Consider the following 16,147-nt stretch of genomic DNA (forward strand, 5'->3'; position numbering starts at 1 on the left):
GAATCTCAGGAGTGACCACATTATTGAACAGAAATGGTGTCTGTCCGGGGGCCATACTCTCAGGGTTTCTCCAGTCTCCGTCAGGCCAGCAAGTCTGGTCTTTCTTTTTGAGTTAGAATTCTGTTCTACATTCTTCTCCAGCTCTGTGTGGGACCCTCTATTGTGATCCCTGTCAGGGCAGTCAGTGGTGGTGGCCGGGCACTATCTAGTTGTACTGGACTCAGTCTGGTGGAGGCCGTGGTAGATGTGGTCCATTAGTCCTTTGGACTGATCTTTCCCTTCTATCTTTAGTTTTTTTCATTACTCCTTGCTCCCAAAGGGGTGAGACCAGTGGAGTATCCTAGATGGCTGCTCACAGGCTTTCAAGACCCCAGACACCACTCACCGAAGTAGAATGTAAAACATTTTCTTTATAAACTCTGTATAGGGTCACTATAGGGTCTCTATGAGTCGGAATCAACTCGACGGCACCGGGTTCAGTTCAGTTTGGATGCCAATTGACCTAGATGTTCCCCGAGACCATGGTCCACGATCATACCCTGTTACAATCCTTTTTATTTCAGTTGGGTCTATTGTAATGTCCTCCATTTCATTTCTTATTTGGGTTATTTGTGTCGTCTTCTGTTCTTCTTTTGTCAATTTGGCTAGTGGTTTATGGATTTTGTTGATCCTTTCAAAGAACCAACTTGGTTTTGTTGATTCTATTGTTTTTCTATTCTCTGTTTCATTTATTTCTGCTCTGATCTTTATTATTTACTTTCTTCTGGTGTCTCTGTGGGTTTCTTTTGCTGTTTTCTTTCCATTTGCTCAAGTTGTGTAGCTAATGTTTTGGTTTTGCCCCTTTCTTATTTTTTTGATGTATGCATCTATTTATTATAAATTGAACTCTGAGGACTGACTTTGCTGTGTCCCAAAGGTTTTGGTATGATGTGTTTTCATTCTCCTTTGATTCTAGGAACTGTCTGATTCCATCTCTGATTTATTCTATTACCCAGTGATTTTTAAGCATGGTGTTATTCAGATTCCATGTAACTGATTTTTTTTTTCCTTACTCTTCCTGTTGTTAATTTCTCCTTTGATAGCGTTATGGTCAGAGAAGACACTGTGTATTATCTCAATGTTTTGGATTTTGTTGACAGTTGCTCTGTGGCCTAAGATGTGGTCTATTTAGGAGGACATTCCATGTGCATCGGAAAAGAATGTGTACTTTCCAGCTGTTCAGTGGAGTGTTCTATATATGTCTATGAGGTCAAGTTGGCTGATTGTGCTCTGTAGCTCTTCTGTATCTTTGCTGAGTTTCTTTCTAGGCGTTCTATCCTTTACTAAGAGTGGTGTGTTGAAGTCTTCCACTATTATTGTGGACCTGTCGATTTCTCTTTTCGGTCCTGTTAAAGTTTGTTTCATGTACTTTGGAGCCCAGTCACTGGGTGCATAGATATTTACTATGATTCAGTCTTCATGAAGGATCATCCCTTTAATCATTATATAGTGCCCTTCTTTGTCTTTTATGGTGGATTTTATTTTAAAGTCTATTTTATCAGGGATTAGTATTGCCACACCTGCTCTTTTTTGGTAGTTATTTGCTTGCTATATTTTTTTTCCAACCTTTGATTTTTAATAAACTTACATATTTGTTTCTAAGGTGTGTCTCCTGTAGACAGCATATTGATGGATCCTGTTTTTTTGTCCGTTCTGTCACTGTGTCTCTTTATGAGTACATTTAGGCCATTTACATTCAGTGTAATTACTGATAGGTGTGAGTTTATTGCTGTCATTTTGTAGTGCTTTTTTTGTGATGTTAACATTTTCTTTGTTCCTCTTACTCCGTGCAGAGTTCCTTTTGTCTATTTTTATTTTTTTTGTAGATTTTCTTTTTATTGAGACTTTATGTATTTCTTCTTTATTTTGATGAGTAAGTTTGTTAACTTTTTTTTGTGGTTGGTTACCTTAAAATTTACCCTTATATTCCTAGGTTTGAATCAGTCTATTGTTACTTGGTATCGCCTTGCCTTCCTTTCCATTAGAAAGTTCTGTACCTACACCATTTATTCCCTCTTTTATCGTTCTGACGTTATCATTTACAGATTAATCTCTCCGGTTCCCTTATGCAATTCTTTTGGTTTTGGATAATCTTTGAGAATTCATTTCCTAGATTGGTATCTCGCTGGTACAATCTTGCATCCTAGATTCAGGCTGTGGTCTGATGTTGTTTGTTCTCAGACTGAACAAATCCCTTTAATGATTCCTGTAGTTTTGGTTTGTTTTTTACATATTCCCTTAATTTCTGTTTATCAGGACATGTCCTACTTTCAACATCATATTTGAATGAAAGTTTTGTAGGATATATTATTCAAGATTGGCAATGTTTTTCTTTAAGGTTTTATATATATCATCCCATTGCCTTCTTGCCTGCATAGTTCTGCCAAATAATCAGAGCTTAGTCTTCTTGTTTCTCCTCTGTATGTGGATTTTTCTTTTTCTCGAGCTGCTTGCAGGTTTTTTTTTTCTTAATAAATTTTATTGTGCTTTAAGTGAAAGTTTACAAACCAAGTCAGTCTCTAACTAAAAAAAAAAAAAAAAAAAACCCATATACACCTTGCTACATACTCCCAATTACTCTACCCCTACTGAGACAGACCACTCTCTCCCTCCACTCTCTCTTTTCGTGTCCATTTCGCCAGCTTCTAACACCCTCCACCCTTTCATCTCCCCTCAAGGCAGGAGATGCCAACATAGTTTCAAGTGTCTACCTGATTCAAGAAGCTCACTCCTCACCACCATCCCTCTCCAACCCACTGTCCACTCCAATCCATGTCTGAAGAATTGGCTTCAGGAATGGTTCCTGTCCTGGGCCAATAGAAGGTTTGGATGCCATGACCACCAGGGTCCTTCTAGTCTCAGTCAGACCACTAAGTCTGGTCTTTTTATGAGAATTTGGGGTCTGCATCCCACTGCTCTCCGGCTCCCTCAGGGGTTCTCCATTGTGTTCCCTGTCAGGGCAGTCATCGGTTGTAGCTGGGCACCATCTAGTTCTTCTGGTCTCAGGATGATGTAGTCTCTGGTTCATGTGGCCCTTCCTGTCTCTTGGGCTCATAATCACCTTGTGTCCTTGCTGTTCTTCATTCTCCTTTGATCCACGTGGGTTGATAACAATTGATGCATCTTAGATGGCTGCTTGCTAGTGTTTAAGACCATAGATGCCGCTCTTCAAAGTGGGATGTGGAATGTTTTCTTAACAGATTTTATTATGCCAATTGACTTAGATATCCCCTGAAACCACGGTCCCCAGGCCCCTGCCCCTGCTACACTGGCCTTCAAAGCATTCAGTTTATTCAGGAAACTTCTTTGCTTTTGGTTTAGTCCAGTTGTGCTGACCTCCCCTGTATTGTGTGCTCTTTCCCTTCACCTAAAGTAGTTCTTATCTACTATCTACTTAGTGAATGCCCCTCTCCCACCCTCTCTTCCTCCCTCCTCTCGTAACCACAAAAGAATGTTTTCTTCTCAGTTTAAACAATCTCTCAAGTTCGTATAATAGTGGTCTTATACAATATTTGACTTTTTGCAACTGACTAATTTCACTCAGCATAATGCCTTCCAGGTTCCTCCATGTTACGAAATGTTTCACAGATTCTTCACTGTTCTTTATTGATGTGTAGTATTCCATTATGTGAATATACCATAATTTATTTATCCATTCATCCATTGATGGGCACCTTGGTTGCTTCCATCTTTTTGCTATTGTAAACAGTGCTGCAATAAACATGGGTGTGCATATATCTGTTTGTGTAAAGGCTCTTATTTCTCTAGGATATATTCCAAGGAGTGTGATTGCTGGATTGTACGGTATGGTAGTTCTATTTCTAGCTTTTTAAAGAAGCACCAAATCAATTTCCAAACTGGTTATACCATTTGACATTCCCACCAGCAGTGTAGAAGTGTTCTGATCTCTCCACAGCCTCTCCAACATATATTATTTTGTGTTTTTTTGAATTAATGCCAGCCCTGTTGGAGTGAGATGAAATCTCATTGTAGTTTTGATCTGCATTTCTCTAATGGCTAATGATGGTGAACATTTCCTCATATATCTGTTAGCTACCTGAATGTCTTCTTTAGTGAAGTGTCTATTCATATCTTTTGCCCATTTTTTAATTAGGTTATTTGTCTTTTTGCAGTTGAGCTTTTGCAGTATCATGTAGATTTTAGAGATCAGGTGCTGATCAGAAATGTCATAGCTAAAAAATTTTTCCCAGTCTGTAGGTAGTCTTTTTACTCTTTTGGTGAAGTCTTTGGATAAGCATAAGTGTTTGATTTTTGGGAGCTCCCAGTTATCTGGTTTTTCTTCTACATTCTTTATAATGTTTTGTATACTGTTTACGCCATGTATTAGGGCTCCTAACGTTGTCCCTATTTTTTCTTCCATGATCTTTATCGTTTTAGATTTTATATTTAGGTCTTTGATCCATTTTGAGTTAGTTTTTGTGCATGGAGTGACGTATGGGTCTTGTTTCATTTTTTTGCAGATGGATATCCAGTTATGCCAGCATCATTTTTTAGAAAGACTGTCTTTTCCCCATTTAACTGTTTTGGGGCCTTTGTCAAATATCAACTGCTCATATGTGGATGGATTTATGTCTAGATTCTCAACTCTGTTCCACTGGTCCATGTATCTGTTGTTGTACCAGGACCAGGCTGTTTTGACTACTATGGCGGTATAACAGGTTCTAAAATCAGGTAAAGTTAGGCCTCCCACTTTGTTCTTCTTTTTCAGTAATGCCTTATTTATCCGAGGCCTCTTTCTCTTCCATATGAAGTAGATGATTTGTTTCTCCAACTCATTAAACAGTGTTGTTGGGATTTGGATTGGAATTGCATTAAACGTATAGATCGCTTTTGGTAGGTAGGATAGACACTTTTATAACGTTAAATCTTCCTATCCACGAGCAAGGTATGTTCTTGCACTTATGTAAGTCTCTTTTGGTTTCTTGCAGAAGCGTACTGAAGTTTTCTTTGTATAAGTCTTTTACATCTCTGGTAAGATTTATTCCTAAGTATTAAAAAAAAAAAATTTTTATTTTTATTTTACCTTCTTGGGGGCTACTGTAAATGGCATTGATTTGGTGATTTCCTCTTCGATGTTCTTTTTGTTGGTTTAGAGGAATCCAACTGATTTTTGTATGTTTATCTTGTGTCCCGATACTCTGCTGAACTCTTCTATTAGTTTCAGTAGTTTTCTGGAGGATTCCTTAGGGTTTTCTGTGTATAAGATCATGTCATCTGCAAACAGAGATACTTTTTTACTTCTTCCTTGCCAATCTGGATGCCCTTTATTTCTTTATCTAGCCTAATTGCTCTGGCTAGGACTTCCAGCACAACGTTGAATAAGAGTGGTGATAAAGGGCATCCTTGTCTGGTTTCCGATCTCAGTGGGAATGTTTTCAGGCTCTCTCCATTTAGGGTGATGTTGGCTGTTGGCTTTGTATAAATGCCCTTTATTATGTTGAGGAATTTTCCTTCTATGCCTATTTTGCTGAGAGTTTTTATCATGAATGATTGTTGAACTTTGCCAAATGCCTTTTCTGCATCAATTGACAAAATCATGTGACTCTTGTCTTTTGTTTTATTTATGTGGTGGATTACATTAATTGTTTTTCTAATGTTGAACCATCCCTGCATAGCTGGTATGAATCCCACTTGGTCACGGTGAATTATTTTTTTGTTATGTTGTTGAATTCTACTGGCTAGAATTTTGTTGAGGATTTTCACAACTACATTCATGAGGGATATAGGTCTATAATTTTCTTTTCTTGTGGTGTCTTTACCTGGTTTTGGTACCAGGGATATGGTGGCTTCATAGAGTGAGTTTGGTAGTATCCCATCCTTTTCTATGCTTTGAAATACCTTTAGTAGTAGTGGTGTTAACTCTTCTCTGAAAGTTTGGTAGAACTCTGCAGTGAAGCCATCCAGACCAGGGCTTTTTTTTGTTGGGAGTTTTTTGATTACCTTTTCAATCTCTTCTTTTGTTATGGGTACTGTGTTCCTTTAAATAATCAGCTATATGAGAGTAAACAGTCAACATTTACCCTAAAAGAAAGATGAGGAGGTAAGGAGGGTCATGGAAACAGAACAGATAGAATGGAAATAATGAGAATGCTGACACATTGCAAAAAATGTAACCAACGTCACGGAAAATTTTTATAAAAATTATTAAATAGGAACCTGATTTGCTGTGTAAACTTTCACCTAAAACACAATAAAATATGATTTAAAAAATACATATGTATAAGCATTCATACTATGAATTTAGAAATATGTCTACCTTTGTGACATTCTCTAATATTAACTATAAGTCATGAGATACCTGTATGTAAGTCATAAGAAAGATATTTAGAAAATTTTTGAATTTAGACATAGAAACATAGAAGTATGTGAGGAACATGTAAATAACCTCTGTGTTAGGTTGGCTTTGACCTCACGTGCTGTGTTAAAAGAAGGCATAACATAATCTCTGTAAACTAGCCTCAACGAAAAGATGCATCATTCAGGTAATCTCTAACCCTGGAGAAAAGACATAACATGATAGTCTTTGGCCTTACACTGGCCTTTGTCGCATGTAGCCAAGGAGACAAATTGACACAAAAACCCTAAATTTCTGCTCAATCACTGAGAGAAGGCAGAGGCAAACACTCATGGTCTGATGAGACGTTGCCCACTGTCACCGACCTTGGACCTTACATATGAGGGACCTCTGCCCAGTTTGAGCTCGGGTTAAGCCTTCCTCCCATGACTGCTTGTGAAAGGTAAAAGCCTAAAGTTTAAAGATTTGGATTCTAACCATTGAACTAACATTGTAATTGTTAATTCTGATTCTCCAGTTCAAAATGAATGTTGTAAGGTCTTATGTGCCTTGCCATGAATGCCTTACAATAAACTAGATGAGTTTACGCATAACAAATAAAAAAAGACCACCTTATGTATAAGGCTTTATAATCTTGTAGCCTTTCAATAACCTGATCACATCGAGGTGTATGATTCTCCCTCATTTACTATCTGCAGAAAATAATAAAGTACAGAATATTCACTGACAAACTACATTGCTCAAACTCCCCAAAGTGAAAATTACCTAGCACTCTAGTACCAAGTCATTTGCTCCACAGTATAGTTTGATGACATTATTTAGACGGAAATTCATTTATTTTGTTTACTTCAGGGCCCAGATATTGACATTCTATCTACATTATGAGCAGAATCACAAAGGATAGCTTCTGACCATTAAAAGTACAGGAAGTTTCATATAACTTGTGGCAAGAAATATCCTGTGTTGTCACATAATACTTAACAATTTAAGCTTCCTTCTATTTGTGATTTAAGTCAAATGTAAACTAATTATTATATCTTACATACCTTAAAAACTCTACTGCTGCCCACTACCGGATACTGCTTCCCTCACAGGAAGTGACCTCGCCTCTTACCTCACTAAGAAAATTGAGACTGTAAGTGTGAAACACCTCAGTTTTATTCCTATCGTAACAAAATTACCTTCGTTTGTATTCTTTCCTCCTTCCCTTCATTCCCTGAATTTCTAGACAAAACTTTTTGAGGTAAAAAATTTTTGCAAGTGCCTGTCATGATAGTAAGTGTACTTCTAGTATTAACAAATCGAGAAAACATAAGTAACCAAGGATTTACAATCAACCTCCATTCACCAGAGGCTGGGAACATTCAGAACTCTATGCTTTTTCATGAAATGGTTACAATTGAGAAAAAAAAAATTTTTTTTTTTTCCTTTCCAAAGTTCTGACTTTGATGTGTTTTTATTGTCTAGGTGAAGATGCTAGGGAGACACTCTGTATCATTTGAGTACTTATGAACAGAAAACTGAAATAAGGACTACTACTCATTTTTCTTTGTTGTAATAAAAACATGTGACAAGAAACAGCCATATCACAAAGTACTGAGTTTGCAAAGCTGATAAGGACAATTTTCACTCCTTTCTGAAAGGAAAAAACATGCAAATACTTATACTCGGCACTTTTTCGTTTTTGTTGCCAGGAAGTTCCATCAATCTTGAAATTCACTATAGTCATCATATTGGATCTTACGGTTTGCATGTATGTGTTTTCCTCATTTTCTACCTTTATGTATATATAGCTCACTGGTATGATTCCCAGTCTATTCAATATCGTTTTATTAGTGCTTGAAGAAAGCCACCTCAAATATGTAACAAGGCAAAGGAGAAAGGGAAGGGAGGCTGAATATTAACCCAAAAATCTGAATCACTGAAACCATCTCATGGAAAACCAACATATGGTAGAACCAGGACTCAAACCCACCAAAAAGACCCATGAAAGAAAAAGTGACTCTGTAATCACAAATTCACTTCTAGAGCTGGTAAAACAAACAAAATGATATGGACAAAAAGTGATAGCAAGTGTTGCCAGCTTGACATAAAAATGCCAGCATTATTTGTCAACCAATATTATTATGGGGATTAAAATCACTGAGAGAAGATATTTGGATGAGAGTAAATTCAAGCTGTCCCCTACATGTCCAATATAGAAGAAAAAGTAAAAACAGAAACATTAATGTAAAAATACAAAGGCAAACGAAGGAATACTTTTAGTATCACTCCTTTCCCATAAGACAATTTCACACTGACACTTTAAACACTAAGTTTAAAAAAATAACAGCATTTGATGGAAGGCATGTACTCCTTCAGAAGTATAAATACTTTGATTTACAATATATAATACTATCATGGGCCCAAATAGTTTGAGGTCAATTCCCAACATGATTTAAATGAAACTCTTATCCATTACCCTGTTCAAGTGTAGTACACGTTAAAAACTACTTCACATCTTGCCTAAATATGACAGACCATTAAAAGCAAAATACAGTAAGTCTTCATTTTGAAATTTGAAAAATGGAAGAGAAGAATATAATAAATCATATTAAATAATTGGTTTGGCAAAATTAAGATGCTCATTACCGCACCCACTTGTCCTATTCCAAAGGTCAAAGATAGAATCTAAAGTTGAATAATTTCAGCCACAGGTAATATGTTATGCTATTTTCCTTTTAAATCTTTATTCTTTCCAAGTTACCTCTAATTTGAGCAATAACAAGTCATTTCACATGTTTACCAGATAATGCATATATTTGAAAACTTGAGATTTCAAAAACCATATTAAGTAATACAGTTTTATAAGATTTATTATTTCAGAGGACCCCTGCTGATGCAGTGGTTAAGAGCTTGGCTGCAAAACAAAAGGCCAGCAGTTCGAATCCACTAGCCACTTCTTGGAAACCCTATGGAGCAGTTCTACCCTGCCCTATAGATAAAATGCGTACCTCCAACATTATAAAACATGCAGAAGAATAAAAATTAAAATTTCATGAAGGGAAAATAGTTAAAAAGAGAAAAAACACCTTTGAAACAAAATCAAACATATAATAAAAAACTTACTGTGCTCCAAGAAATAGAGATGAATTCTAAACCACACTGATGAAAGACTTTTACTAAATATTATACCGTATCGCATTTCACTTGTAAAGCTTTCTACAGAATTTACAATGAGACAGTTGTTTCTACCTTATATCCAGGTCCTAACTGGTGAATGGCAAATATCTGTGCTGGGTTGAGGGCTTCACTGAACACATACACCGCACCAAGCTGGCCACAGAACACCCTATTGGCATCAGCAGTCTCTGAAGATCCGAGAAAGCACTTGTCATAGCTCTGTTTGTAAAAAGTCATGAAAAAAGAAAATATATTATTTTGTAATCACAAAATTTTTAAGGATACACGGCTTCACTGTCATGGTTCATCTAAATAAAGGAATGATTTATTCCAAAATTTAACCATGAACACATAGGACCTAATCTGTAAAATTCTATCTTATTTCTACATTATGGATATATTCCTCTATTTCTCCACACTAAGTCAAGGACACAAGAAAGTAAGTTCCTTCTGTTGTGTAAGTAAGCATTTATGTGGACTCAAGTAAACAATGGTTGCCATAATCTGCTGCCTCCACTTTCTATATCCCTCTTCATCCCACTCAGTGGAAGCAGTCACTGCCGGTTTCCTTGCCCCTTCCCCGCAGGCTAGTCCATACCATGCTACTAATAACAAAGACATTATACATGTGTAGAGTCTCTTTGATGCCTCAATAAAATAACAAAAAATTCGTTAATGAATACAATGACAGAAACTCCTCATTAAAGACACACGCTTTAATTAAAGTACAGAAACTCAAGACTTGACTGTACAAAGTGTGTGTGTATGTGTGTTATTGTCTAAGTTGTCCATTTCCTGGACATAATTATTTATTGCAAACAATTTTAAAATGTAAGTCCCTTTTTAAAAAATAACTCAATCTATCAGCTTGTTGTTGTTGTTGTTAGGTACCATCTAGTCAATTCTGACTCATAGCGAGCAACCCTATGTAAAGCAGAAGGAAACACTGTGCCATCCTCACAGTCATTGCAATGTTTGAGCCCATTGTTGTAGCCACTGTTTCAATCCACCTCCTTGAGGATCTTCCTCTTTTTCCTTGACCCTCTACTTAACCAAGTATGATGTCCTTGTCCAGAGACTGGTCCCTTCTGAAAACATGTCCAAAATACATGATACGAAGTCTCATCACCCTCACTTCCAAAGAGCACTCTGGCTGTATTTCTTCCAAGATAGACTTGTTCATTCTTCTGGCACTTCACAGTATATTCAATATTCTTTGCCAACATCATAATTCAAAGTCATCAATTTTCCTTTGGTCTTCCTTCCTTATTCATTGTCCAGCTTTCAAGTGCATATGAGGCAATTGAAAATGTCATGGCTTGGGTCAGGCGCACCTTAGTACTCAAAGTGACATCTTTAAAGACATCTTTTGCAGCAGATTGCCCGATGCATGATACTGTTTGATTTTATGACTACTGCTTCCATGGGCATTGACTGTATATCCAAGTAAAATGAAATCCTGGTCAACTTCAATCCTTTTTTCCATTTATCATGATATTGCATATTGTCCAGTTGAGGGTTTTTGTTTTCTTTATATTGAGGTGCAATCCATACTGAAGGCTGTAGTCTTAGATCTTCATCAGTGTTTCAAGTCCTCTTCACTTTCAGCAAGCAAGGTTGTGACATGTGCATATCGCAGGTTGTTAATGAGTCTTCATCCAATCCTGATGCCCAGTTCTTCTTCGTATAATCCAGCTTCTCAGATTATTTGCTCAGCATACAGTTTGAATAAGTATGGTGAAAGGATACAAAACCCTGAAGCACACTTTTCTTGATTTTAAACCATGCAGTACCCCCTTGCTCTGTTTGAAGAACTGCCTCTTGGTCTATGTACAGGTTCCTCATAAGCACAATTAAGCGTTCTGGAATTCCCATTCTTTGCAATGTTATCCATAACTTGTTATGATTCACACAGTTGAATGCCTTTGCATAGTCAAAACAGAGCGAAACATCTTTCTGGTATTCTCTGCTTTCAGCCAGGATCCATCTGACATCAACAGTGATATCCCTCATTCCACATCCTCTTCTGAATCCAGGTTGAATTTCTGGCAGTTCCCTGTCAATGCACTGCTGCAACCACTTTTGAATGATCTTCAGAAAAATTTTACTTGCGTGTGATATTAATGATACTGTTTGATAATTTCTGCATTCTGTGGATCACCGTTCTTTGGAATGGGCACAAATATGGGTCTCTCCCAGTCAGTCGGTCAGGTAGCTGTCTCCCAGTCAGTCAGTCGGTCAGGTAGCTGTCTTCCCAATTTCTTGGCACAGACGAGCGAGCACCTCCAGCGCTGCATCCATTATGAATACCATTATTATGAATAATACCTATCAGCTAATGCCAGTCAAAAAGGCCACTGGGTTTCTTCCCTTCTATAATAAAAAGACTGTCTCCTCTGAAAGGTAAATAGGAAGCAGAACTCCATCTGTGTATTCTTTTGACAAAACCATTCACTTAATATTTACTATGACCCGACTGTGAGTTTCATGGGCAGAAAAAGAAAACTTTTCCCGTAAAGGGCCAGAGAGTAAATATGTTAAGTTTTGCAAGTCACATGTAGTTTCTGTCGTATATACTTTTATTTTTTGTTTTGTTTTGTTATTGTTTGGTTGGTTGGTTGTCTTTTAAACAATGGTTTAAAAATGTAAAAACCACTTCTAACACCCAGGTAGAGGGTCAGGTTTGGCTTACAGGGCACAGTCTGCTGAGTCCTGATCTAGGAGACCAATCATGGACTAGGCACACAGTGCTATTTAGGAGAATACAAGACAGAACAAGAGCCAATCCCTGATTTCAGGACATCAATGTCTAGAGATACGCAGACAAAATTGAGAAGTGAATTTCATTAGAAAGAGGCAAGTTATTATAAAACCAGGTATGCTGGAAGGGTTGTGTATTATTTGGCCTCGAGCTACTTTTGGCATTAGAATACATCTTTTACACTGGCTTTTTTTTTATTAAATAGGCCAAGATAGATATCGAAGAGAGCCCAAGACAGGGAAATAGTAAGACCTCTGAAGGTTTTAACTCCAGGTACCTGCTGCAGCATCCAATTATGTCACCTCCTCCACTGCATACTAGTCCAATTTAACATCATCTCTTTGTTTATTACTACAATAGCTGTTTAACTGATTTCCCTGCTTCTGCCATTGCTTCTCTTCAGAATATTCTCCATACTGAAGCCAGATTAATGTGTTTTATGTTATGAACCAGGATCAACTCACTTTTCTCCTCAAAACCCTCTTCAGAAGGGCCTTTATGCTGGGTAAGATGGGCAAGCCCAGCCCTCATGTTTGCATATGAAACCCTACAAAATTTGACCCTCTACTACCTGCATGGTCTCACCTATCATCATCAATATTTTGTCCCTTCCTCTCTCTCTGCTCCAACAAAATGGCATTCCTCCAACTTTTCAACTCTGCCTCACTGTTCCCACTGAGTGGGGTACTTCCTCCAATATCCACATGCCTTTCTGCCTCAACTCCTCTCATGAACATCATCTCTGGACAAGCTGGCCTCCCCTCAACTACACATCATTCATCTGCTTAAGGTCTTCCCTACACGCTCACATAAGGAGTAAGAAACGTTTTTAATGCTAGAGATTCTGGAAAGAATAGAATGCTGAATTAACGTTTTCTGACCTAAAACCCTTAACAATTTGGCCCTGTAATTCTACAGTTTTTGTATCTCTAGTCACGCAATTTACCAGTTTCATTATACTATATTTAAGACAAAAATTCATTTACTAAAAGGAAACAAACTTTCAAGGTAAAACTCCTAAGTTTCTATAAAACTATTTAAACTTTCAAAGTAAAACTCCTAAGTTTCTATAAAACTATTTTGTTATTTAATTCATGTCATAAGTAGTGACAGAACATTCTCTCAAACACATTAAAACAGAGATTTATAAAAACAAAACAAACAACTTACATCGTTCGTGTTAACATGCCATGCCATATCCCCATAGGAGACCAGCTGTCCGTTGACATAGCACCGAATCTCACTGTTCCGCCATCGATTGTAGATATGAACAATGCTGATCATGTACCACTTCAATGAGAAAATGTAAGATATGAGTATGTAATGCTTAGTTACCACTGTCTAAAAGGAATCATAACATTCCTAACACCATAAGAAAACGCTTAAAAGACTATTAATGATCATCTACTTTCATGTCCTTAAGTTCTTCCTCAGATTTCTCATTTTACAGATGAAAGGACTGGCAGAAAAAGTAAATTGGTGATGGAGACAGACCTACAACCCCCTAAACCCCTAGCCTGACACTCCTTTCGCTATCCCAACGCTCAAAACTCTGAAAATACAGTGATATTTCTGTTCATTCCTTCAGTAATATTTACATTGACCCAGACACTGCAAATACCTAGGGATGACCAGACAGACAGAGGCTTGGCTCTCCTGACAAATACACAATTACAAATCACGATAATTACTGCGTGAAAAAAGAAGAGTGTAAACAGAGAAAGGACAACCTAGGGTTCTACTTTGGATTGCATGGTCTAGAACAACCTCTCAATGGAATAACATTTAAGCATTTTAAATACGGAAACCCTGGTGGCATAGTGGTTAAGAGCTACAGCTACCACCCAAAAGGTCAGCAGTTCGAGTCCACCAGGCGCTCCTTGGAAACCCTATGGGGCAGTTCTTCTCTGTCCTATAGGGTCGCTATGAGTTGGAATCTTTGGACTGCATGGTCTTGAATGACCCCTCAAAGGAAGAACATTAAAGCATTTTAAATAAGGTTCAAGTTGTTTCAATTCCACACATTAGATTTATCAAATCTAAGAATAATTATATATTTTAACTTAATAATGTGTCAGTATTCATTAAGATGAATGAGTTCACATTGAGTTACTATTTTATAATTGCTATTATCAACAAGAAGGAGCCCTGGTGGCATAGCAGTTAAAGCACTCGGCTGCCAGCCAAAGTCTGTGGTTTGAACTCACCAGCCACTTGGCGGGAGAAATATGTGGCAGTCTGCTTCCATAAAGATTACAGCCTGGGAAACCCTATAGGGCAGTTCTACTATGTCCTGTAGGTTCACTATGAGTCCCAGTTGATCTGATGGCAGTGGGTTTGGCTTGGTAATTTTCAACAGCAAGCATTTTAAGTGTCTATTTTGAAATGAGAGGTTTATATTCTGTAACTACTTGTGGACCTAATCCTTAGTCTCTTTGGAGTTTTAGCCTAAACCAAAGCACACAAAAATGTAGAAAAATACAAGTGATCCACCAATATTTGAAGAAGTATGCCTTCAGTCATTAAGAAAGAAAAATTAGAATAGTTCTCCCAAAGACACAAAAATATAAAATATAAACTTTGTTCTCCAGATTACTTAAGAGCACTCTTCAATCATTTCATATATATTTAGAGAAATATAAAGGCACAATAGTAGCTCTAAGCCACTAAAATACTTGTTATTTTAAGGTGTCTGAAATACCCTAACCAAAATTCAATTTCATTTATTTCAGTTTAAAAAATAAAATCAGTGCACTGAGCAATTCAGAGATGACAACAGTACAAAAAAACAGTGTGCCTCAATTACAAAGTAAAAGTCAGGTCAGATAATTAAAATGCCTAAAACACAAATCTTCTATTAAGCTGTTTCATTCTAGGTAATCTTCAACTCTAATTTATTATAAACTGCGTCTTTCACTTGATCAGAATGCAAGAAATATGTTAGCCCTGATTCAATCAGAAGAAAGAGGGAAATCTTTAAGCAGACATTTAAAAGCTCATGTTTTTAAATCTACAAATTATCAAGAAGCCAGAAAAACTGAACTTCAAATAAACTTAAGGAAAATCTTAAAGAAGTTTACACATATAAGAATTACAATTTACATACACTACTTTCATTGAGTTTGAAAATATTCAACCAGAATACATTATAGATAACACTGAAGATACAATCTTTAAACATTTTTGGAGTAAAGTTTTTAGAAACTACATAGAAGAGACTTCCTGCCCAAAGACAGTTTTAAGAGAAATAATATTAGATGTATTATATTTATTGACATACCTAAAATAGACAAACATTACTCAACACGTATTTACTGAATTCTTTCTACTATGTACCAGATAATTTAGTGTATCAAACAGAATGGACTTTAAATTCATACAGAGCTGAACTGGGTTCCCAGTTGACCAGCCCAATGATTTTCACCAACTCATTCAGCATATCTGAACCTATTTCCATCTCTAAAAAAGGGGGAATAATAATGTCTATTTTATGGGATAATAGTGAATATTGTAGAAAATAGTTCTGTATGAAAACTATGAAGAACAGTTCCTGAAACATACTTGGCATCTATAAACGAGACACCATTAACTAAATTTCTATTTTTTGTCTAATATTTCCTCATAACGAGATTTTTTTTTCCTGCTAAAATTGACACTGCTAGTTCTTCAAAGTCATTCATTCATTCAAAAAACATCTACTTTACTGAAAGCTACTTCATACTAAGGACCTCCCATGTTGTGGACATACAAAGACAGCAAAAAGAAACGAACATGTGAACAACCGCAAAACAACGGAAAATATTTAAAACACAAATAATGGGAGCAAAAAGTGGTAAGGACAACCTGAGGGCCTGGGGAAAAGGAAAGGT

General features: G+C 36.9%; 1 protein-coding gene across 5 annotated transcripts in view; it reads right to left on the minus strand.

Annotated features, from left to right (window-relative positions):
- Positions 1-16,147, minus strand: part of NBEA (neurobeachin) — a 914,947-nt gene that overhangs the window by 785,046 nt on the left and 113,754 nt on the right. For all 5 annotated transcript variants that reach the window (XM_064269920.1, XM_064269919.1, XM_064269917.1 and 2 more), the window contains exons 7-8: positions 13,449-13,568; positions 9,590-9,736 (exon numbers count right to left, since the gene is read on the minus strand). In XM_064269920.1, the coding sequence (XP_064125990.1) occupies positions 9,590-9,736; positions 13,449-13,568 (267 nt within the window). The remainder of the gene's footprint in view (positions 1-9,589; positions 9,737-13,448; positions 13,569-16,147) is intronic.

Source organism: Loxodonta africana, chromosome 17, assembly GCF_030014295.1.
Source record: "Loxodonta africana isolate mLoxAfr1 chromosome 17, mLoxAfr1.hap2, whole genome shotgun sequence".
NCBI classification, from domain to species: Eukaryota; Metazoa; Chordata; class Mammalia; order Proboscidea; family Elephantidae; genus Loxodonta; species Loxodonta africana.